This window comes from Lampris incognitus, chromosome 9 (genome assembly GCF_029633865.1).
Source record: "Lampris incognitus isolate fLamInc1 chromosome 9, fLamInc1.hap2, whole genome shotgun sequence".
In the NCBI taxonomy this organism is placed as follows: domain Eukaryota; kingdom Metazoa; phylum Chordata; class Actinopteri; order Lampriformes; family Lampridae; genus Lampris; species Lampris incognitus.
The window spans coordinates 7,439,849-7,466,092 of NC_079219.1; the positions used below are offsets into that span (position 1 = coordinate 7,439,849).

The 26,244-nt window shown below is 47.4% G+C and overlaps 1 protein-coding gene across 1 annotated transcript in view; it reads right to left on the reverse strand.

The window, feature by feature from the left end:
- The window catches only part of tmem145 (transmembrane protein 145), a 61,033-nt gene that overhangs the window by 29,181 nt on the left and 5,608 nt on the right, over positions 1-26,244 (reverse strand). The window contains exons 2-5 of the mRNA XM_056286889.1: positions 7,378-7,452; positions 6,035-6,112; positions 4,067-4,153; positions 2,608-2,709 (exon numbers count right to left, since the gene is read on the reverse strand). Of these exons, the coding sequence (XP_056142864.1) occupies positions 2,608-2,709; positions 4,067-4,153; positions 6,035-6,112; positions 7,378-7,452 (342 nt within the window). The remainder of the gene's footprint in view (positions 1-2,607; positions 2,710-4,066; positions 4,154-6,034; positions 6,113-7,377; positions 7,453-26,244) is intronic.

The window sequence follows — 26,244 nt, forward strand, 5'->3', positions numbered from 1 at the left end:
CCCAGGACACAAGCAAAAAATTCTGGTTAGAACTCGTCTTTACATTAACCTGTTCCAGACCCTGAAAACCGTCAAGTTGGACCCCAACACGGGTATGTTAATTTTCACATCCATGCCTCGATAGAAATCGAGCTTTCCCCCTACAGTTAGCTATGAAAAATTAGCATTATTTATCTGTCATGACTATTCATTATAGCGTCTCACTTCTGTCAGTCTACTGGTGGTGCACAGCTGGCAGCAGCATCATTTCTCAATGGGAAAAATTGTTCAGTGGCGGTAATCAGCGTGATCGCGAGCCAACTGTAAAGCGCGTTGTGATTTTCCGTATCTATAACACCATCTCACATGATTTTGTCTAATTTGTATCATTTTCACACTACTTCTGAGAGCACGGACAGGCGGTAGACAGGAATACACTGACAGATCAGGGGATTTTCACAGCGGTGTCGGCGTGTGTGCGTTTCCAGCTGCACATGGCTGATGCAGCCAGCTGCAGCCTACTGTGTGCGCTACTGTAAAGTCCATTACGTGCTCTGCAGACGGACATGTGCCCTGTTGCGCCCTCGTTCCTGAAAAGTAACAGACAGGCGGTGACCAGAGGTGGAAAAACCCGGTCCAGAAAGTAAAAACCCTAACTGTGTCTTTACTCCACCCATGTACTAAACCATCAGATTGCACTGGCTAGTTTCTCAAATCTGCTGGTTTAATACATGGATGGAGTAAAGACACGGTTAGGGTTTTTACTTTCTGGACCGGGTTTTTAAACTTCTGGCGGTGACCTACATATTATCAAGGCACCATTCATTCAGCTTTGAGTCTGTGTAGGAATCTCTGAATGTCTGACAGAAAGAAACTCAGTGCAGGAGAAAAAAAAAAATCCTAATAACAACACTACTACCACTACTACTACTTTCAGCTGCTCCCGTTAGGGGTCGCCACAGCGGATCGTCTGTTTCCATCTCTTCCTGTCTTCTGCATCTGCCTCTGTAACACCAGCCACCAGCATGTCCTCCCTCACCACATCCATAAACCTCCTCTTTGCCTTCCTCTTTTCCTCTTCCCTGGCAGCTCCATATTCAGCATCCTTCTCCCAATATACCCAGCATCTCTCCTCCACACGTCCAAACCATCTCAATCTTGCCTCTCTCGCTTTGTCTCCAAACCGTCCAACCTGGGCTGTCCCTCTAATATACTCGTTCCTAATCCTGTCTTTCTTCATCACTCCCAATGAAAATCTTAGCATCTTCAACTCTGCCACCTCCAGCTCCACCTCCAGTCTTTTCGTCCGTGCCACTGTCTCCAAACCATATAACATTGCTGGTCTCACTACCATCTTGTAAACCTTCCCTTTAATTCTTGCTGGCACCCTTCTGTCACAAATCACTCCTGACACTCTTCTCCACCCACTCCACCCTGCCTGCACTCCTAATAACAACACATTGATGCCTATTTCCGCTGTCCTACACCAATTCAATCCTTAGGCGAGTTGCGGATGAATGCTATTGTGAATAAGTTATTTCTGGCATAAATATTGACTGATCACAGTGATTATATACTAGCGTTCAAACCAGGCGAGGGGGGCACTTGAATGTTGGTGCCCAGGGGCACAGTGAAGTGATAATGCAGCCCTGTCGACCACACTATTAAGGGCGAATGTCTTTGCAAATGAAATGAGCAACTGATCTTGTTATTCGTTTTGCCCTCTCCGACCTACTTGGTAATTTTACTGCTTCGATTGTTGCCTGGCTAGTTGTTTTTGCTAGTGTCTTACTTAGTTCCGGGTGATGACAATTGAGATGCACCCATGGATTTGTGGTATTGCCATAATATTTTGTCTCGCTGTTGCAATGTTTGCATACTGCAGTGGTCATATCAAGTTTCCCATCTATGCTGGAAAAGCCAAAGTGAGTCCAAATGTTCACTTTGAACTGAGAGGGCGCCGCATGCATCATCATTGTAAAGTTAATTCTCCTTTGCACATCTTCAAGATACCGTGGCACACTTTTATAACGTTACCCAGAACCCGGAAGTTGTTCATGAATCATTTGTTTTTGGTTTTTTGGATTTTTCTCCCCAATTGTATCTGACCAATTACCCCACTCTTCCGAGCCAGAGTCGCCGGCCACTTCTTTTCACCTGACAGTGAGGAGTTTCACCAGGGGGACATAGCGTGTGGGAGGATCACACTACCCCCCCCCCCAAACAGGTGCCCCGACCGACCAGAGGAGGTGCTAGTGCAGCGACCAGGACACATACCCACATCCAGCTTCCCACCCGCAGACACAGCCAATTCTGTCTGTAGGGATGCCGGACCAAGCTGGAGGTTAACACAGGGATTCAAACCGGCGATTCCCGTGTTGGCAGGCAATGGAATAGACTGCTATGCTACCCAGACACCCCTCATGAGTCACTTGTGAGCAGAGTCGCAATACATAACTGAATCGATTTTTTCTTACACCCCTATCTCTGCTGAAGTGTTGTTAGTATGTCTGTTTGCATTGGATCGGCATGTCGGGTTTGTCAAGGCGGCGCTATGGCAGCAAGTCCGTACCCCCCCCCCCCCCACACACACACACACACAGCATGAGGTGAAAGATCAGTTCTTACCCCGCACTTGCTGAGGGCAATGTACCACCATCGTTCCCTCACTGAACGGAAACTGCGACCACCGACGCAGCTCAGAACCTCTTCATCTCCATCTCCCTCCACCTGACAGTGAGAGAGAGAGAGCGAGAGAGAGAGAGAGAGAGAGAGAGAGAGAGATTGGGAGAAATGAAGGGTTGGAACCTGCAGAAAGGATGGTGTTACGCAAACAAAGACTCCCCTCAGAGACAAACTGAATTATAACAATAGACTCGGAGCGTGGGACATCAACGTGCTACACATTTCACACCCCAGCATAGACTAAAACATGACAACAAGAACCACCAACAGGCACAACAATAGAGACACTTACAATCACATTTCCTAATGTGATAAACACACCAGTTGGATGGCTCTTTGAAAGGTGAAAGAAAAAGTGTTACCGGGGAGAGAACAAACTTTCCCACCAATCAAGACCGACTGGAATATATGATTAAAAGTGTAACTGTGTAAATCAATGACACAACAGGAGTTCTTGGAGGCAGACTAGAAGAGGTGAATACTTGGCTCGATGAGAGTGTGAGCATGTTTATGTTTAACAGTTAAAACTTTGCTGCACGGCAACACCAACTAAAATGGATTAGATGTTAAAAATGCGTCAAACAAGGTTCCCGCTGTTTTCAAGAAATCCTTTTCCAAGACTTTTGCTTGGACATTCATGTTATTCTGTATTAACTATCTTCCGAGGCCTCCACGGTCTCTTCATGGACTGTGTAACGTTTAGCTAGTTGCTGCACGTACCGCTTAAACTTCCAGCACTGATGTGACATCTCAGCGGCTGGAAATATGGGTGAAATTATATGATCTCATGGAAATTAAACCAAAAATATGCCATCTCAGCAGATAAAAATACAAATTTAGAACCTAACTTGACAACCTTCCATGATCTCAACAGTATTTCCGGGACTTTTGATCAAATCTATCATTCTCCAGGTGATTTCCATGGCTAAAAACCTATTCTACAAATCGGCAGGTTTTCCACAACGCAAGGAAACCCTGTTCAACTAGGTCAGAATAGTCTTAACGGATGACGTGACAGCTTACGGCTCTCCATACTTGACATCCTCGCAATGGCGGACTGGCCATCTGGAGCACCGGGAGTTTTCCCGGTGGTTTGTGTGGGTGGTGGTGTATATCTGGGGGGTTGGTGGGCCGGCCTTGAGTCAAAAAGTCCAGGGCCATTTTTCATTCCCAGTCCGCCCCTGCATCCTCCATCATGAGGTCAAATACATGGTCGCTGATGCAACGGCCGCTGTGAAACTAGCTGGTGTTTCATCACTCTGCTACCCAGATGTGTGCAGTTTCTTTTGATCATCATGTATTATTTAGGTTTACTTTCCCCGAATACTTTCTCCTCGGTAAGCTCCCTGAGTTGACAGGTGCGTGTGTGTGTGTGTGTGTGTGTGTATGTGCGTGCTCTTACCACACAGCCTGACCAGGTGTACCGTGTAGTAAGGTTGATGACCTGGTTGTTTTCTGGCCTCAGCACCGCCTCCTTCTGGTAGCAATTCTACGCAGGGTTTGAAATGTCAATCACCTGACTGAATCACACACTCTCAGCTGAATAAAACTGCACCACCAAATAGTATTACAATATTAGGTATTACGCTACAAAATACAGGGAATTATGTAAGCACTTCATAATGAGCTTTAACTAAATACTAAGTCATTACACAGTCTGATCCAGAGCATGTTTCTGTGATGTAGACTGAAGTACAACAGCACACTCTTATGCTGCTTTTCCACTACATGGTACCGGCTCGACTCAACTCGCTTCTGTGTCATTTTCCATTACTGTAACAGTGCCCCCTCGGTGTAGCTGGATTTTTGGCTCTCTATTTTATTTTTTTCCAATTTCAAAATGTACTTTTAAGATTAACTCCGCTTTGACCGCTTTGGTATTTAAAAAATGCCGAATGATATCCCATGTGCGCACTGATGACGCAGTGACGCATTTCTCTGACCAGTCAGAGGTCTGCATTGATTTTGGTACCCGCTCCAGCTTTTTTGGAACGAAGGTGGTACCAGAAAAGTGGTAGCAGTTACCAAAAAGCTGGTACTTCCCAGGAATGCAAAACAAAAAAAGGGCAAGTTGAGTCAGTACCCTGTAGTAGAAAAGGGGCATTAATGCAATAGCACAGGCTATAAAAACACCCTATGTGTTGATAAAATAACTGCATTTCTGCTAAGATCAGCTCTGGAAGGAGTGAGCAGATGGTACCAATTGTCTGTGTCACTATCCGTTATTTTCTGGTAATAAACACATTGCAAAGTTAATTTCATAGACTGATGACATGTCACAGACCAGAGCAACAGCTGTTCACATCACAAAAAATACCAAGAAAATACCAGGCAGTTCTAAAATTGATTTATATGAATAACTTGTCTGTAAAACTAGAAAAAAAATCTCTGAAGTCTGAAAATTGGGATGTCAAAAAAAAAAAAAAAAGCCGGCTCATCTGCAAACAACAGATGGAAGAGTGTGATTTTGCAGTTTGCAGACGTGCCAAAAGTTTCCCTGAGTTTTTATAACAGAGTACGATTACCAGAAAATCTCCCTCACCCGCCAGAAAATGTCCCTGTGTGCTTTCACAGTCAATATCTTCCTCACATTATTGCCTATAGCTCAGATAAAGACTTTACGTCTCGGTGGAGACACAAGCTGGTATGTCGCAGGGGAATATGGTTTTCAGCTTTCTTTTGCTTTTGCAGCCACTGACAGGCTCATACCAGATCACACACACTGACAAACACGCACGCACACACGTACCCACCAGTGGCGGCTGGCCAGTACAGGGCGCTGGGGCGCCACCCCCTTCAAATATCAAGAGATGAAAATCTACTTAAACATGTTAAATATAATTTAGTTGTATAATGTAAATAATTATGAAATAAAAGTGTTTTCAGTCTGTCAGCAGAATATTGGTTCCAAATGGTATTTGGTTGATTTTTGTCTGAATACATATACTTCCTGGGTGAGGGGCGCCGGCCAAACCATACCTTATGTAAACCCTCAAACTTGTGGCGAGCAGGTGACCTAAGGCTGCTGTCTGATTGGTTGCTTCAGATTTTCTATGGGGCGCAGTTCTGTGCTGCCCCAGACGCTTCCACTTTTATTGGCAGCGAATTGGTATTGTTTTAATGTTTTATGAGCTAATGTGATTGGACTATTCTCGTGGCTGTCAATCATGTTCACACCCACCACCACGCCTCGTCTCGACTATCAATCATCCACCGTCTACGAACCCTGATAAAATCTATAGGCTACATTGTCCTTCTTAATAACTCTGTGACTGTGTGGCCATTAAAGCAGCTGTCAGGTGTGCTGCACCAGGGTAAATTGTGCCCCCCCCCCCACACACACACACAATAGAGAATGTCAGTATCTCACCTTTTCGGGCCTCTTGTACACAGCTGGCCACTGAGAGCTGTCATCAAAGTAGAGCAATATGTTCTGACAGCAGCGAGACTAGATGGGATAGGGAAAGAGACGGAGTGAGAGGGAAGAGTAAGAACAAGAGAGAGAGACAGAGAGAGAGAGAGAGAGAGAGAGAGAAAGGAAAGGGGATAATGAAAGATTGGGAGAAATCATGAATCATGGGTGAGATGTGCAGAGGGGAGAGATGAGAAAAGAGGAGGGCAGCAGCTCAAAGGAGAGAACCAATGCAAAACGAGAGAACGAGCGCGAGAGAGAGAGGGAGAGCGAAAGAGAGAGAGAGAGAGAGAGAGAGAGAGAGAGAGAGAGAGAGAGAGAGAGAGCGCATGTGAGATTTGTACCCCATAAATTGATTCCATAGTAGGCAGGCTTAAAGACGTGAGGCAAGGAAGAGGGAACGGGGGGAAGAGAGGAAGAACGAAATGAAAAAAGACGAGATATAAAAAAAAAGAGGGAGGGGCGTCGGGTAGCATAGCGGTCTATTACGTTGCCCACCAACATGAGGTTCACCAGTTTGAATCTCCATGTTACCTCCGGGTTGGCCGGGCGTCCCTACAGACACAATTGACCGTGTCTGCAGGCGGGAACCCAGATGTGCGTATGTGTCCTGGTCACTGCAGTAGCGCCTCCTCTGGTCGGTTGGGGCGCCTGTTCAGAGGGGAGGGGGAACTGGGGGGAATAGTGTGATCCTCCCACTTGTTATATCCCCCAGGTGAAACGCCTCACTGTCAGGTGAAAAGAAGCCGCCGGAAACGCCACATGTATCGGAGGATGCATGTGGTAGTCTGCAGCCCTCCCCGGGTCGGCAGAGGGGGTGGAGCAGCGACCGCGACGGCTCGGAAGAGTGGGGTACAATTGGGGAGAATAAAAAAAACAAAAAAATAAAAAATAAAACAAATAAAGAGGAAGTGAGCAAACAGCAGAGAAGAAAGGGAGAGAGGATGACATGAAGGGGAGCAGCCGGAGGAGGAGAAGACCGTGGAAGAGAGGAAGAAAATTGGCTTTAACTTAGAAAGCGCAAGAAGAGAGAGAAAGCCAATCAGTGAGCAGAGTGAAACGGACAGCGGTAATAAAAAGAAAGGTGATGAAAGAAGTCTAAACAGCTCTGGTGTCAGCAGCTATTACAGCAGATCAGAGGGGAGGTCCAGCACGTAGATGGATGGGCCAGGGCAGTTAGTTAAGATTTGGTAATTGAGAATTTGAGGGGGGGAAAAAAAATTGCACATGTGCACACACACACACACACACACACACACACACACACACACACGCACACACCAAAAGAATCATCACCCTACCTTCGGGTAGCGAAACCGGAAGTCCAGACGTCCGAAGTCAGTGAGGAAGCAGAAGCGAGTGAGGAAAACCCAGTCCTGCAGAGAGGAGTTTAGAAGCAGAGGAATACAGGGGAGAAAGAGAGGGCGGGAGATGAGAGAAGTGAAGGTCAAGAGGTTAAAAAACAAAAACAGCTGTGGCGCTCAGAGACAGTCGAACAGCTAGTCTGTGTTCCCTGGAGTCACTGTTCATCCGCGCCAGGCATTAGGATCAAATCCCACCAAGAACATTCTGTGCCACGTGTCTCTGTCAGCTCTCTTCCTGTCTGGATAAATACTGAATTGTGTGGGGTGCCATTCGCCTGCACCAAAACACACAACAGCATCGGGCTGGACGACGCTGACAGAAATCACAGAAAACAGTATTGTGGCACGTAGGAATGAGTCATTTTATTTTCTTTCACTTCATTTAGCAGACGCTTTCATCCAAAGCGACGTACAGCTGAGAGCTGATACAGCACAAGCGAGGTTCTAGGCAGGACAGAGCAACACAAGTAAGGGCCATAAAGCTAATCTCAGGTCCGATATATAGAGCGCAGGTGCCAACAGGCAGTGCCTAGAGGCAATGCATAAAGTGCATAGAATAAATAGAAGCAAAAAATGTTTTCCAGTCCATCAAGTGCAGAGGTGTTTGTAAAAGAGCTGAGTCTTTTCCCAGACAGCAGACACATCTGGGTCACTTTTGGTACTTACGGCTCAGTTACGGCACTGGCAACTGTTGTGTGGGCCAGGCCAGACGTGGTCCAAATGTCATAAGCCGGGCGTGACTTGGGTTACGGCAAGTGTTGTGTGGGCCAGACATGGCCCAAATGTAACGAACCGGGCTTGACTTAGGTTACTGCACATACTATGTGGGCCAGATGTGATCCAAGTGTGGCTGAGTTGAGGCAGCCACACTCACCCTGAGTCAACGCTGTCATTCAAGGCCAAATGTGGGCTGTAAGAGAACTGCAGATGTGAGCCATATTTGGGCCACAGATTCTTTGCTATCTGGGTTCTTGAAGACTGAGAGGGAGTCTGCTGACTGAACAGTCTGGTAAATCGTTCTACCACCTTGGAACTACAGAAGAGAAGAGTCTAGCTAGGGACTGAGGACTTAGGGCTAGGGACTTAGGCTTAGAGTCGAGAGGCAAACCTCTGATCCTAACTCCCATGCCCCCATACACCACACGACCCCCAGGAGTGCTTTTAGTTTCACAATGGCCAGAACTGACAACATAACGATTTCCCCCCTGATGTCGCAACTGGTGACATCAGTCTAAGTCACGGGCCTAAGATCGGTCAGTCAGTCAGTAACAGTCCTCCAACCCGTCCAAGTCAAACCCCCAAACAAACAACACCATAACCAAAACATGAACACAACATTTAAACACATAAATCGTAACAATTTCAATAACACCAACAGTCCCACATGCTGCCTCACTCCCCCAGCACAGAGCTGCCGAGAGTCGGAGTGACCACCTCCCCAGGTTGCTACATAGCCCCCACCTGAGGGGCTAGTTGTCCCCGACAACCCCATCACCCAATACATAGTGCCCCAAAAGTCCAGGGCGTTGCCACTGGCGAACAGACCACCCAAAGCACCCCGTGCGTCATAGACCCTCTTCTGCTGCATTCCGGAGCCAGGCCAGGCCCGGCGGATGCAGGAGCAGTGCACGTGTAGCTCCACGTCTTGTTGACAGCCAGGCCAGTAGAACCACCCCCTCTAGGCGTTCCCGTAGTGCCCCGCTCCGACCAAGCCATGGATCATCTGGAGAACCTGAGAACGCAGCACACAGAGCACCAATAGCTGCAGAAGGCCGCTCCGTCATCTGGGAGCTTGCCACCTCCGGTATGCCAACCCATCGTGGAGCTCGACGTTGCCCCATTGAGAGTGGTAGGTCTTTACCTCAGGCCCCAACGCTGACACCTCTGTCCACTCGGGGCGCCACCCCATCTCCAGCCAACCCCTCACCAGTGCAAGGGCCACGTCTGCCTCCTGCTGCTGCCTCAGTTGCTGCGTGGTCAATGGGAATCACCTCTACTCGTTGCTGGCAGTCTGGACGGTCGCCACTGTCGGCGTCATCTGGCCCCATTCCTCTTGCTGCTGGCAGTAGCAGCACTCCAATGCCATACCAGGGCTCTGTGCCTGCTGAGCGGCGGCTGCTCAACGACTGGCACGCCGGCCCCTGAGCCTGCTCCTTCCCCAGCCAGACCAGAGCACCATTGTCTTCTTTCTGAGGGTGATGGTTGCCTCTGACACATTAACACAGGCTCTCCAGCGGCGTGCATCAGCCTTGATATGGAGCTGGAGACTGGAGCAGCATTACCCTAACTAGGCTGCTCCACCATTGTTTCCCCGCCGGCCAGTTGACTCTGGCTTCCGGCGCCAGTGCTGGGCAGTTGCAGGCTATGTGACCAGGCTCGTCACACCAGTAGCAGTGGTCAGTCGGCCAGGGTGGATGTCGCCTGGATGTTGGAGGCCATCGCCGAGACTGCTGTGGTGGAAGCCAAACTTGGTAGACCTCTTCCTCTTCACCGTCGTTAGCCAACCTGACGTACAGTCAGAGAGCAGGGGCCTTCTGCTGGGTAAGCCCGAGTGGGGAGTATCACCTCAGCCCGTTCAGCTTTTCAGAGAGCCTCTCTGAAGGACTAGGGTGTGGCGAGGCGAACATACTGGCACAACCACTCCAGCGTGAGCCCGTGCAGGAAAGCGTGGAGAATGAGCTCCTGTTGGGCGGCTGCGTTGAACTGCAGGTAACCATGTTGGGCGTGTAGCTGCACATCTGTGGCGAAGGTACCTAGACTCTCTTTCTTTTGCTGGCGGTGGCTGGCTAGCTGCTCCCTGCTCTGGTCAGTGAAGAGTCGTAGCCCGAATCGCCTCTCCAGTGCCATGGTCAGGGCTTTGAGTTCCCGCTGGTCCGCTGGGGCTAGGTCAAGGAGCCTTTCCCTCCAACGCCAGAGTCAGATGGATGGCAGCTTCCTCGTTGTTCAGTCCGCTGTGCAATGCTACTAACTGGACTTACAGGAGGTACGGCCCTAGCTGCGTCCTCCTGTTGTACTTGGGCAGCTTGGCTGGCATTCAATACGCAGCATCCCTCCCGCTCTCTTCTTAATCGGAACGCCCGTGCCCCATACACCGCGCGACTCCGGAAGTGCTCTTTAGTTACAACTGCCAGAACCGACAACAACAAAACGATCCCCCTCCCCACGTTACAACTGGCGACATCAGTCTAAGTCACGGTCCTACGGTCGGTCAGTCAATAACAGTCCTCTACCCCGTCCGAGTCAAACCCCCAAACAAACAACACAATAACCAAAACATGAACACAACAGAAATCATAATTTCAATAACACCAGCAGTCCCATGAGCCCCTGCGCTCCCCCAGTCCGGAGCCGCGGACAGTCGGAGCGCTACAATATTTTGACCTGAATATATTGATAGTGATGTAACCGGTTATTTTCTTGCCCGGTGCGGGATTCGACACGGGGTGTACTGCACCACAAGGTGACGTCACTAACCGCTCGGCTAAAGGGTCAGACCCGTTAGCTAGGGGCTAACGTGTCTTATTAGTAGTTTACAGTAGCATTGGCAAATTATGTTCAGGATCAGATTACTGTTCTTTAACTTTTCATTCGCAAGACAACATATATTTTATATAACGCCTTTCTAGTCTACCGACCACTCATCGCTTTTTTTTACAACGTATGCCTCACATTCAACCATTCACACACGTTCATAGACTGATGAAGCCGCCGAAGCTCACCCACAGCCATGTTATCATCTCCAGAAGCGTTCCGCCATCTGACGAGGGCTTCAGCAGGCTCAAGGGAAACCGCGTAAGAGGCCCTGACAGAGGACTCCTGTGCAGACGCGGCTTCCGTCGGATCTATTGTTCCTTTGAGGTCAGCCTTTGAGGCACTTCCGGGGTACACGCCATATTTGTCTTTGTGCGCGGTATTGTTAATGGCGACCCAAGTTGAAATCCTTCATGGCGGATTCTGTTCCCAGGCGCACTAAACACATAGGTTTGCCTCTGAATTCCGTAAAAAGTTTCCCGTCTTGCCTGCTAGACTCGGTTCTGCAGTTTTTTCGATTTTTTTTTTTCTCCGCCCATGTCTCTCTCGTCACATATGCGGAAGAGGCCCGCCGAGACCAAGACAAGACCACGTGTAAGCAGTCGTTTGGCTACGGGCCTCTCGTGTTTCAAGGCCCTCTATCGGTGGAGAGTAAAATTACAACTGGGTTCCGATTCAAATGTGGTCATACGGCCCCGGTTGGAACGGGTGGCTTGGATAATGGATGGATGGATGGAATAATCAAATCAAATCAATTTTATTTGTATAGCCCAATACCACAAATTACAAATTTGCCTCAGTGGGCTTAACAGCAACACAACAATCCTGTCCTTAGACCCTCTCATCGGATAAGGCACACCTCCCTAAAAACGTGCAATGGGTGTTGTGTTTATGCAATTTGCACAATACAGCATTGAAAGAGGACAACACAATTATAATGGACTTATAAAATTTATATAAGAATAAAGCTCTGTGATAGTCTTATAACATGTATATAGGGAATACTGCTCTGTGATAGTCTGGCGGCCTGTCCAGAGTGTCTCCCCGCCCAAAGCAAAGTTTAACGTCACATAGCAGTTATAATGTCCACGCTAGCTGACCTTCTAACTTTTGGCTAACGTTATAACGTTATTCCATATACAGCAGCATGAACCCACCCCTGGAACTGTCCGGCTACCTTTATTTGTCCCAACTTCTGTTCCCTCGCCGGTTCTTCAGTCGAGGCATCCTTCCCAGTTGACCTGTCACCCCGGTTCCAGGGAGAACACTGGCTTTTATTCGACAGTGGTTCTGGGGGCCCTCCGTGTCAATATATTAACAACTTTGTCACCACCTGCATACAGAACAAATCCTTCAACCAACCCCCTGCTGGTACCTAAGCGTCTACGGCCCCGCATAGGCCTGGATTTTGTAGCTGATCTCCTCCTGTCTAATTGATACAGTGCGAATAAGCACAGTAGTCAATCACTTTTCCAAATTGGTGCATTTTGTTCCCCTTGTCAAATTACCATCTACTAAACAGACTGCTCAGCTCATGATTATTCATATTTCTAAAATACAGTTTATCTGCTGACACAGTTTCTGACAGAGGCCCTGAACTCGTTTCCAACTTTTGGAAGGATTTTTTAGTAGGCTCATTGGATTTAACCCCCAGACTAACGGCCAGACTAAGCGGGCAAATCGGGACCTGGAGCACACGCCGAGCTGTCGGGCCTCCCAGAGCCCGTCCTCTTGGAGCCAGCACTTAACCTGGGCTGATTATGCACAGAACTCCCACCCGGTGTCTTCTAATGCTATGTCTCCATTCCACTGCAGTCTTGGTTACCAACCCCCTCTTTTTCCCCTGTCACAAAGAGGAGGCCAGTGTCCCCTCTGCTCAGGCCTTTGTCCAACGGTGCTGCCAACTTGGGAGATGAGCTAGTGGGGTCTTGCTTCGGTCTAGCGAATGGGTGAGGAGGGCAGCAGACCGGCGCAGAACCCAGGCTCCCTGTTACCGATGTGGTCAGAGGGTCTGGTTGTCTACTGCTAAGAGTCCGCTACCGTAAGTAGGCACCTCGATTCATTGGCCTGTATTCCATCTTCAAGGTCATCAACCCATCTGTGGTCCACCTTATACTGCCCGGTTCCCTCCGCCGAGTGCACCCGGCTTTCCATCATGTCTCCTGGTTTAAACTTCTCGTTGCTGGGTTACTCGGTCAGTCGACTGCTGGCTGTCCGCTGCAGGGGTGGAGGATTCCAGCATTTAGTTGATTGGGAGGGTTATGGTCCTGAGGAGAGAAGCTGGGTCCCCTCACGTCACATCCTGGACCGGACCCTCATCCAAGATTTCCACCGCCAGCACCCTCGTCGTCCTGCGGTGATGCCAGGAGGCGTTCATCGGGGGTGGGGGTGGGGTGGGGGGGTACTGTCAGCTCTCCCTCCTCTCACCTGAAACTCCTCACTCTGTTACTTAGACCCTGCAGTTCCTTTGCTGTTTGCCAGACCATGCCAGTGTATTTTTGTACCGGTCGTTCAAGCCTTAACCTGTGTTCTTATTATCCATTTCAGTTGTTGCCTGCTGTGTTGGACTCTTGTTTTTTGGATTTTGTACCCTGCCCTTTACCCGACTCTGTACTTGGTCTGTGTTTTAGTCTTGCTACTGAATTTTTTTTTGGGTAATGGTCTACGAGACTTTTTCTGCTGTTTATGATCTGTCAAATGAACAGCTTTTCCTCTTTTCAGGTTTTGCTCTGCGCTCGAGTCCATTAACCCCTGCCTGACAGTATTCTTGTACTTTGTTGCTTGGGTCCATTGCAAACACCTGAGCGACTCAAAGGTTATTCAGAAACACTGTTCATGACTGTAAATAAAACCGTAAGTCCTGACTGTGGTAGTCTGGCTCAGTTTTGTGTGGGACGACCTCGAAATGTCCCCTTGGTTGCCCAAGTAGAAGTTTTCAACCCAATGTTAGGTATGTGGACATGATGATGAAGCAGGTAGAGCCAGTCATTGTTGGTTTTATTGTGTGAAGCACTTTGTGTTACATTTCTTTGTATGAAAAGTGCTATACAAATAAAGTCTGATTGATTGATTGATTGATTGATTGGTTGATTGGTTGATTGATTGTCTGACTGATTGATTGTTGGTTGGTTGATTGATTGATAGACTGATTTCACTCAGGTAAACGGTCTAAGTAGTCATCCATTTATTGATTGATTGATTGATTGGTTGGTTGATTGATTGATTGATTGATTGATTTCACTCAGGTACAAGTCTAAGTAGTCATCCATTCTTTGTTGCAGTTTCATAAATACTAAGATTTGCTTGCCTTTCTCTGATTTATATCATTAGAAAGAATATTTAAAGTTCTTTTTTTTTTTGGAGACAGTTTGAAGACATCACTTAATCGATACATTAATCAATCGTGAGAATAAGCATTAGTTGCAGCCCTAACAACTTCAGCAAGTTGTATCACTTTACTGTCATGCAGCCTTTACAACCTGGGAACGACGGCGTACAAGTTATATCACAGGCCAAAATCCCAGACGACGTCTCGTATCACGATATTGATATTGCATTAAAATATGGTCCAGTTCAAAAAAAAAACTAAAACTAAAACAGGCTAAAGAGGAGCGGAGGCAAACAAGAGAGCAGACAACAGGGAGGGGGAGGAGGTTGGGAGAGCAGACACTCCGAGGAGGCGAAGGAGAGGGCAGTAGCTGTGGCAGGGGGGCAATAAAAATGGCTCGAGGGGAGGAGAAGATAGTGAGAGACGGGACAGACAGACATCTAGATAAGGTACTCGGCCATAAGGCAGATGCTGTGAGACCACGTAATAAATGCTGATTCTGTACTTCACTGGGCTTACATAAGGCACTGCAGCATCGCCAATGGAGGGTCCATAATTGGTTGAGAAATAATAGATGGATAGATAGATAGATAGCATAGTGCCAAACTCCACTACTACATCGCGGAAATGTCATCTAGACACAATACTGCATCTGGGAAATTGCACTGGGCTACTGCACAAACTCTACCTGGGAAATCAACTTGGGGAGCTCCAAAATGAGATATTCAATTATGAGGGGAAAAACAAAAACAACAGTATATGATAAACTTGAACAATAACAAGTCCTCGGTTGACAAAAAAATTACACCTTGCCAGACCGGGCCCTCTGTGTTATTAGAGATAGCAAATAATAGGTTTAAATAATAGGTACTAAAATTGTCCCTTGGTGTGTGTGTGTGTGTGTGTGTGTGTGTGTGTGTGTGTGTGTGTGTGTGTGTGTGTGTGTGTGTGTGTGTGTGTGAGGCCTGTGATGGTCTGGCAGCCTGTCCAGGGTGTCTCACCGCCTGCCGCCCAATGACTGCTGGGATAGGCTCCAACGACCCTGAGAGCAGGATAAGCGGTTTGGATAATGGATGGATGCAGTGGCGGCTGGTGCTAAAAAATTGGGGGGGGGGGCACAATTTCCTTGGCGCAGCCCACCTGACAGCTGCTTTAATGTCCACACAGTCACAGAGTTATTAAGAAGGACGATGTGGCCTATAGATTTTATCAGGGTTCGTGGACGGTGGATGGTTGACAGTCGAGACGAGGCGCGGTGGTGGGTGTGAACATGATTGACAGCCACGAGAATAGTCCAATCACATTAGATCAAAAAAGCATTAAAACAATACCGATTCGCTGCCAATAAAAGTGGGCGTGTCTGGGGCGGCACAGAACTGCGCCCCTATGGAAAATCTGAAGAGACCAATCAGACAGCAGCCTCAGGTCACCTGCTCGCCACAAGTTTGAGGGCTTACATAAGGTATGGTTTGGCCAGTGCCCCTCACCCAGGAAGTATATGTATTCAGACAGAAATCAACCGAATACCATTTGGACCAATATCTAATGGCTGCTGACAGACTGAAAAACACTTTTACTTCATAATCATTTGCATTATTAACCAATTTCCCCTCGGCGATGAATAACGTATTCTGATTCGGATTATACAACTCAATCATATTTCACATGTTTAAGTAGATTATCATCTCTTGGTGTTCGAAGGGGGCCCTGTACTGGCCAGCCGCCGCCGGATGGATGGAAATAACGGGGTTTTGAGGTCGTGAAACGTTAAAACGAGAAGTGCCACGCGTAAACTACCACGTTACCCCTCTGTATTCAAAGCCACAGGCCGAGAGACGCTGCACAATCTCAGCTTCCTCGCACCCTCAAACTTCATTGGCCCCGTGCCGAGTCAAAACCGTCCTTCAGGCTGGCCGTCTTGGACTTCTGCTCTTCCACAACCAACAAACGTACAACGACCCTCCCTGGCCCATTACGTCGTGATTAACGTTACCCTGCAGTCTCTCTCCACAAGGGCGCGCTGTGTTGCAGAAATCAGGTAAAAGCGGAGCACTGCGCGTCCCAAGTCATACAACGCCGCAAACAAACCCGCGGCCACATATCGGCCTCCACCCGCCAGCTCCGTCCTTACAGCCTCCGGGGGCCATGATTCACAGACAAACTCCCAAACTACTCAGGGAAGCTTCTGCGCCGTCCCGAGTGACGCTCGGTGTTGTTACCATGACGACGGGAAGAGCACTGACCTAGAGCTGGCTCCCAAAGGGAGGGGGGGGGTGTGACGTGGGGAGAGGGGAGGTCTGGTTGGCATGGATGGTGGTGTGGGGGGGGGGGGGGGGTAATATATCGTTCGACTGACCAGCGACTAGGATTGTGAAAGACCCCCTTGTTTGACTTCAGAGCATGCACACATGCACATCGCTCTCACACACACACACACACACACACACACGCACGCACGCACACACACACACATGCACGCACACACACACACATGCACGCACACACACACACGCACGAGCATGAGTTGTGACAGCACGCATGGGCGATCGCAAACACACACCCATTCACACACACAAGTGCACGCCTCCCAGCGAACGTCAATTCCCCCCTTTATTGTCATGGCAACCGCCACATGCCTTAGTTTGCAGCTGCCATAGAAACATGAAAAGGCCAAAGCCGTTTCATTCACAACGCACACAAACACCACTTTCTATCCTCCCCGCCTCCCCGTGTCTTTCCTTCAAATTACCTACCCAGATGCCCGGCGGCTCCACAGCTCCAGCTGAACAGTTGTGTTCGGAGCAGATAATTAGTTCGGCTTCCTACGCTGTAAGCTCATCCTTTCTACTCACACACACACACACACACACACACACACACACACACACACACACACACACACACACACACACACACACACACACAATATTTCTCATTGCATTACTGCAGTTGTTTGGGCATCCTACAAATCACCAATGCCTAAACCCAAGCAGCTGATTTAGTGATGGCTGCATTTTGAGTAGGGTTGCCTCTGTTGTGCCCACACACCACATGAAGGCACACAGGCAGACACACACACACACGCACAAACACACCACCTGCCTAGTTAGCATTCAGTCAAAATAGCATCAGCTGATAACGAGGCCATCACTGTCAGTGGCGGCTGGCCAGTACAGGGCGCCGGGGCGCCGCCCCCTTCAAATATCAAGAGATGAAAATCTACTTAATGTTAAACATAATTTAGTTGCATAATGCAAATAATTATGAAGTAAAAGTGTTTTCAGTCTGTCAGCAGCCATTAAATATTGGTTCCAAATGGTGTTTGGTTGATTTCTGTCTGAATACATGTACTTCCTGGGTGAGGGGCGCCGCCCAAACCATACCTCATGTAAGGCCTCAGACTCGTGGCGAGCAGGTGACCTGAGGCTGCTCTCTGATTGGCTTCTTCAGATTTTCCAGGGGGCGCAGTTCTGTGCTGCCCCCCCAGACACGCCCACGTTTACTGGCAGCGAATTGGTATCGTTTTAATGCTGTTGATCTAATGTGATTAGCCAGTTCTCGTGGCTGTCAATCATGTTCACACCCACCACCGCGCCTCGTCTCGACCGTCAATCATCCACCGTCTACGAACCCTGATAAAATCTATAGGCCGCATCGTCCTTCTTAATAACTCTGTGACTGTGTGGGCATTAAAACAGCTGTCAGGTGTGCTGAGCCACAGTAAATTGCGCCCCCCCCCCCTGCCAAAAAAAGTTTTTTTAGCACCAGCCGCCACTGCTTGGCATCGATAAATCAACTAGTCCTCAGTCCATCTGGTTAGCTAGTTGGCTGTTAGCCCAGTGAAGCGTCAGTGCCAAGCTATTCTGCTAGAATTTAAAACAATCACAGACAGCCATCAGGTAACCCAGATTATACTGGTTTGTGTGTGTGTGTGTGTGTAGGTGTGTGTGTGTGTGTGTGTGTGTGCGCGCGCGCCTGTGTGGATGGGTGGACTCCAGGCGAGGAGTCAAGTGAAGTCAATTGTATTTGTGTAGCCCAATATCACAAATTACAAATGTGCCTCAGGGGGCTTTACAGCAACAACATCCTGTCCTTAGACCCCCGCATCAGATAAGGAACACCTCCCTAAAACAAACCCCTTTAACGGGGAGAAAAGATAGGAAGAAACCTGAGGGAGAGCACCAGAGGAGGGATCTCTCTCCCAAGACGGACAACGTACAGTGGGACGTTAAGTTTACTAGGGGCTGTAAGAAAATATCGATACACTCCAGTATCGCGATATTATCTTTGTGTGATACTGTATCGGTTTTTAATCGTTTACACGTGAAGGTTCGTGACCAACATTTTGTGTCGCGTGTAACCCCACGACCGCTAGATGGCAGTGTTGCGATCGATCTTCAGCCGTTTGGCTCTTCCACGCCAACCCAACGACGTAAACCGAGACAGGAAGTAGCGTAACCACGGTAAACGCAGGCCTACGAGATCGCGATGTATCGCGATATATCGAGTCACGGTACATATCGTATCGCCGGATTCTCGCCAATACGACCCAAGCCACGTGACCAGCATCGCCATGTAGAGGGGGGGGGGGGAGCTGAACCTTGGGATTGGACGTAGTGGCTGAGGTGTCTCCCTTAATCCCCTTATAGTCCTGTCATTTCCCCTATGGCCACTGCATTGTGATGCAGAGTCATTCAGCCACCTTCACGTTGTTTGTGCGTGCGTGCGTGTGTGCGTGCGTGCGTGCGTGCGAGTGTGTGTGCAGACACCCCATTAATCAAGTGGTATGCCTTGATGCAGTATCTACCCCATCACAACAGCAATTCAGCATCTCTCTCTCTCTCTCTCTTTCTCATAACCTTTCTCTCCGTCCCCGTCCTTTCATCTGTGCAGCTTTCCCGTCGTTCCCCCCCCCCTCCTTCTTCTCGGTCTCTACAGATCCCTATTTGCTTGCTAGGCCTCATTAACAATTAATTACCAATCAGCTAGTCAAGTCACCCCTGGACCGCTCGGCTTCTCAATGATTCATTAGTCAGGGTTACACAATGCCTCAACACATAAACACACTCATGCACCAACACACTTGTGAGAACACACTGGAGCATCAAGCTGTGCCTCCCTCTGCGCCTTTCATATTGACGCGCGCGCACGCGCGCGCACGCACAAACAGTGGTAGGCACTTGAGTTGATGACTGATGCCCCTTTTCCACTGCATGGCACCGGCTCAACTCGACTCGACTCTACTCGCTTTACTTTTTGGGATGTGGTTTTCCACTGCAGGTAGCGCCCCCTCAAGGCGAAGCCCCGCTGGTCATTTGTGGGCGTGCTGACCAGTTTCTCCTCCCTGGTCTCCCTTGTGTTTTATTTTCCCCCAAAAAATCAACAAAGCCAAAGTCTACATGTGTGCTTCACATCAACAACATTAGTGTAACTAAGAGATTCACTGACAACACATCATTTTCTACATGGATAGATTATCAACTATAATACAGGTTTCATAAGACTGGCTTTGGCGTTTCCTGGTTATAATCACAGCTGTTCAATTTCTCTCTGACCAATCAGTGGTCAGGTTTTATTTCTATTTCTATTTTTGTCTAAATTGTATTTATTTATGTAACCGGTTATTTTCTTGCCCGGTGCGGGATTCGATACGAGGTGTACTGCACCACAAGCCGACATCACTAACCGCTCGGCTAAAGGGTCAGACCCGTTAGCTAGGGACTAACGTGTCTTATTAGTAGATTACATTTATATTTTATTTATATTTCAATTTCAATATTTTTTATTTATCTATTTATGTATTACATTTTATTTATATTTAAATAAATATACATATATATCTAATTATATTTCGATTTAATTATATTTATTTATTTCTAGTGGTATTTTCATGTCACCTTTTAGTATAGGCTCAGCTCACTTGGAACCTCGACGGAGGTGGTACCCAAAAAAGTACCTGGTGCCAGGTACTATGCCTAACTTTTGCCCAATGGAAAACCAAAAGAAAAGCGGGTAGAGCAGAGTTGAGTCGAGCTGGTACCATGCAGTGGAAAAGGGGCATTAGTAGCTCCACACATTTCAGACCGGTTTAACTTTTCTATAGATGGGGACGTACTTTCACTGTTGGGAAGGAGCGGTAAAAAAATTTTTTTTTTGTGCAAATCCCCTGAAAATCAAAGGGTCACATGTTTAATTCCTGTGGCGACCCACGACTGTCTACCAAAAAATGCACATGAAAAAATCTAGCAGGGAAAATCAACTTATCCTCCCACTGGAGGTTTGTGGAGGACATTTATTTTATTACTTTTAGATGTGAAGCACCTCATGAACCTGAGGGGGGGGGCACTCAAAAATGTGAGTGAATGCATCTAAAAATATATATGCCATTACGACCGGTTATTTTTTTGCCCGGTGCGGGATTCGATACGGAGTGTACTGCGCCACAAGGCGACATCACTAACCGCTCGACTAAAGGGTCAGACTCATTAGCTAGGGGCTAACGTGTCTTATTAGTAGTTTACAGTAAAGATTTTACTTGTTTTTTTAAATAAAAATCATAATCCTTATTGATACAATAAATTGGCAAAATATATTTTTCTGCACCTCCATCACTATTCTCTCTCAGCCTCTCCAGCACATTCAATCACTTGGTGTTGCCCATGTGGTTTCATTCGAGGTAGGACTTCACAGAAACACCGTCAACAGAGATGTAAGTGAAGGCCAGTTTATCCTTCTGTGAAGACTCTACATGATCTACGGGGCCCTGCGCTTCAGCACACACGCTTCCGATGGCCTCACGGTCTCACCAACCCCACTTCTGACACCAATACAGCGAACTCAGGGGGCAGCCGGGAACCGCCACAGCCGGGACGCGAACCCAGGTCTTCCGCACCACGGGCGACCACGTCGACTAAAGCAGTGGTTCTCAACCTTTTTGGGGTCCTGGACCCCCTGCGTATTTTTGATCTACCCTGAGGACCCCTCCACCTGATCTTGGGGGAGGGGGGTTGCAATTTGATAGAAACAGTAGAAACTGCATTTTAAATTGCATTATAGCATTTATTCACTCTTTGGGGCAAAAATAAGAGCTTTCAGTTGTAACTTAGATATAGTTAACAAAACAGAATTCTTATGCAGTAACTTTCAGATATATGTAACAAAACAGAATATGTATTCAGTAACTTTCAGATATATGTAACAAGACAGAATATGTATTCAGTAACTTTCAGATATATGTAACAAAACAGAATATGTATTCAGTAACTTTCAGATATATGTAACAACAGAATTGTTATGCAGTAACTTTTAACAATGCAAACGGGAGCGAGATCTCTTATTAAAATACAATAAATTACACTTGTGAAACAGATGTAATCAGAGAAAAAAGTCCTGTTACCCTTTATAGCTTAGGTAGATAAAGGTCTCAGTCACATTTGAGTAAAATAATCCTATTTCTATAAATGTCATAGGATCTTTTTTTAAAGATATTTTATTTTCACGGACCCCTTGCAATTACACCACGGACCACTAGGGGTCCGCGGACCCCCGGTTGAGAAACACTGGACTAAAGGGTCCGAAGGGCTAACGAGTCTATTCATCCGTGAGCGTTACAATATACATCCTTGTAACGGCAGTACTCCCTCTTCCACGGGCTTCTTGCATAGCTTTGCCAGCTACTTTTAAGCTGCTGAAAAATGTGGAAAAATTACCAGAAAGGCTAAATTAAAGTACACATGATCTATATCTCAGTCCTTGCAATTTGAAAGTCTCTTACCTTGCTCTCTTGTGCGCCTTTCAATTACCCGATTTATTTTGATTATGCTTTTTGATTTGTTTGTAAACTATTATTCAGTCTGTTGTAACCGGTTATTTTCTTGCCCGGTGCGGGATTCGATACGGAGTGTACTGCACCACAAGGTCAGTCCCGTTAGCTAGGGACTAACGTCTTATTAGTAGTTTACCCTGTCGTATTTTTCATTATTCTGAGACCGCTTTAAATCATATTCACGCAGTTTTACCGTGCCGTCGTTTCCGCCATTGTTGACTTACTTCCGGCCTTCATTTTGTATTCCCGAACCTCTTCCGTACATTTTTCTTGCGTTAAAAAAAAAAATTGGATCGGCTTCCTGGAAACTTCTTCTACTGTCTATGAGAAACTCAACACAGCGGCATAGGAACTCCACCGCCCCCTAGCGTTTGGGAGGCCATTTCATTTTCAAGTATGAACGCTCACAATGACGCAGCAAGACGTAGGCTCGACGCAGACGCATAAATCAAGCGAAGACGTGCTCCGGTCACCTTTAATGTGTCCAAACAAAACAGTTTTTCGTTAAAAGTGTTTCAGTTTTTCTGACGTGTCAGCTAGCCTTTCTGGGTTGTCGGTTAGCTAAAAACATGACGCAGACGAGCTAACGTTAGCTCTGCTGAACTGCTGCATCTAGTTTACAATATCAGTAGTTTATAATATTAAAATATTATTGTAAACTACTAATAAGACACGTTAGCCCCTAGCTAACGGGTCTGACCCTTTAGCCGAGCGGTTAGTGATGTCGCCTTGTGATGCAGTACACCTCGTATCGAATCCCGCACTGGGCAAGAAAATAACCGGTTACACTATTAATTAATTATTATGTTATTATTAATATTAAAATAGTTTACAATATATTAGTTATTAAGTAACCGATGTGTAACGTGAGTCACTCGGTTAAAAGTGTGCGGTCAACGCTAGGCCTTCTTCCAATTACAAACCTAAGACGATGATCCCACATTGTTGTGTTGTGTGTTCACATCTGAGACACTGAGTCTTTGTTTTAATTCACTCAGGGAAACTCGGCAGAGGACATCTGCTTGCTCTCTCTCTCTCTCTCTCTCTCTCTCTCTCTCTCTCTCTCTCTCTCTCTCTCTCTCTCTCTCTCTCGCACTCGCACACACACACACACACACACGGACAAAACTACCATATATGCAGGCAATGCAGCTGCATTGGGGGTCCTGCAACAGTTTAGGGCCCCTCTTTATCTCGCCACTATCGTATCAAAGCTCTCGAGCACCGGGTCTACCATATACCGTATGTTCAAAAAAATGTGCCCGCCTGTAATTATGGACATGCGTGCTTCCGTGCAACAAAATCCATACAGAAGAGTTAGCTAGCTGGCGAAGTGCCAAGACTTGGCACAGCGAAAAGCCCGGAGTGTGCCTATGATGTAAGTAGAACTAATTCATTATTCATTTGACTAATAATCAACCTACGCACGTGTGTTTTGTGTTTATAAGGCCTATGCACAGACATGAATACGGGTGCCAACGTGCGGGTGTTAAGCAGGCTACCCTGTCATTATCTCGGCCTTGCTATTATGACTCCTGTTATACAGCACAGCGGTCTCCTGGTAATCATTTCATTTAGGCGCCGACAGCAGTGCATTTCTCTGTTGCGGGTCGTTTTAAGGCCGCGTACTTTCACTTCTTCCATTCGCTGCTGACATGATGTTATTGCAGCGAATTAGGGTGGGCAGCCCGGGTACCGCCACAGCCGCCGGGACGCGAACCCGCGTCTCCAACACCGCAAGCCACAACGTTAACCAGTCGGCTAAAGGGTCCGACCCGTTAGCCAAGGGCCAACGTGTCTACTTATCCATGCACGTTACATTATGTTACGCCTGATTGTGATGGGCAGGCCGGGGCCTGCTTTGACCATCTTGCACTGGGGCCTGGCGCTGACTCGTTACACATGTGTGTGCATGCACACACACACACACACACACACACACTGTCCACAGCTCATACATCACCATGTTCCCTCACATTCAGTTGATAAGCTGCTGCTCCGGTGCAGTTTGCTTCATATCCCAGACAGCAGCAGACACATTTGGGTCTAATCTGGGGCACTTTCGCTACTTATGGCTCAGTTACGGCACTGGCAACTGTCGTGTGGGCCAGATGTGGCCCAAATGTCATAAGCCAGGCCTGACTTGGGTTACGGAAAGCGGGCCCACACGACACCGGCCCAAGTGTAACGAACCGGCTTTGACTTGGGTTACAGCACATACTAGGTGGGCCAGATGCGGCCCAAGTGTGGCTGAGATGAGGCAGCCACGCTCACCCTGAGTCAACACCGTCATTCAAGACCAACTGTGGGCTGTAAGATAACTGCAGATGTGGGCCATATTTGGGCCAAAGAATCTTTGCTATGGAGGCAGGAAGTTTTTCCTTCTCGTTATTAATCTTCTCTGGCCAAACTCTCAAACCGACGGCACTCCCCAACCCCCGGGGCTTCCAGCACTCCTCTCAGATTGGTATTGTGATGATGTCCTGCTTTTCAATAATGGCCCCATACCTCAACAAAACCGACTCACAATGTGAGAGCCAGCCAGCCAGCCGAGTTAGCCGTACGCCTCTGCTAGTCCCAATAAAACTGCTGACCACTAGGGGGGGTAAGAAAATATCGATACACTCGAGCATCGCGATGTTATCTTTTGTGATACCGTACCGATTCTCAAAACCACCATACCGCCCGTGTGTGTGTTTTCCACCATCAGGTCCATCCTCCCCACAGTGACCGAACATACTTGTTAAGGTAAACCCTGTCCTCCCTCCTCTGACCCGGATATAACTGCTGCAGACAGGAGACGTGAAGGAGTGTGTGTGTGTGTGTTTGTGTGTGTGTGCGTGTGTGTGTGTGTGCGTGCATGTGTGTGTGTGTGTGAAGCATCTCAAAATGTTCCTTTTCAGCCTTGCTTTTCCTCAAGGTTCCCCTGCTGCTGTTTTGGTTTTGTCAACCTCTCGAGGTGATTCCGCCCATCTTGTTTAACCCCCTCTCTTTTCTAGCTGTTTCTGTTTTTATCCGTCACTTAAATCTGTCGTCTGTTGTTTTTATCTGATCGTTTTATCCTGCGCTCAGGACACCGTGTTGTGTGCATGTGTGAGAAAGGGAGGGAGGGAGAGTTCAAGAAGGGAGGGCATGTGAGTAAGTGGGTGACCTTGGGGCTGGAATAAACGGGCAAAACTGATGACGTGCTTAACTGCACACAGACACACACACACACACACACACACACACACACACACACGCACACACACACACACACTAAGAGAGTCAATATGTCAAGCCCGGTGTTGCTTTGTGTCATTCAAACGTGCACCGTTGTTTTGCTTAGGTTGACAAATACTCTATCAATTCACCTTCCAGCGTATCTACCATCCTACCTCTCTATCATCCTACTTTATCTACCATCCTACCTCTTTATAATCCTACCTTATCTATCATCCTACCTTATCTATCATCCTACCTCTTTATCATCCTACCTTATCTATCATCCTACCTTATCTACCATCCTACCTCTCTACCATCCTACCTTATCTACCATCCTACCTCTCTATCATCCTACCTCTTTATAATCCTACCTTATCTACCATCCTACCTCTCTATCATCCTACCTCTCTACCATCCTACCTTATCTATCATCCTACCTCTCTATCATCCTACCTTATCTATCATTCTACCTCTCTATCATCCTACCTTATGTATCATTCTACCTTATCTATCATCCTACCTCTCTATCAGCCTACCTCTTTATAATCCTACCTTATCTATCATCCTACCTTATCTACCATCCTACCTTATCTACCATCCTACCTCTCTATCATCCTACCTTATCTATCATCCTACCTCTCTATCATCCTATCTCTCTATCATCCTACTTCTTTATCATCCCACCTCTCTATCATCCTACCTTATCTATCATCCTACCTCTCTATCATCCCACCTTATCTATGATCCTACCTCTCTATCATACTACCTTATCTATCATCCTACCTTATCTATCATTCTACCCCTCTATCATCCTACCTTATCTATCATTCTACCTCTCTATCATCCTACCTTATATACCATCCTACCTCTCTATCATCCTACTTCTTTATCATCCTACCTTATCTATCACCCTACC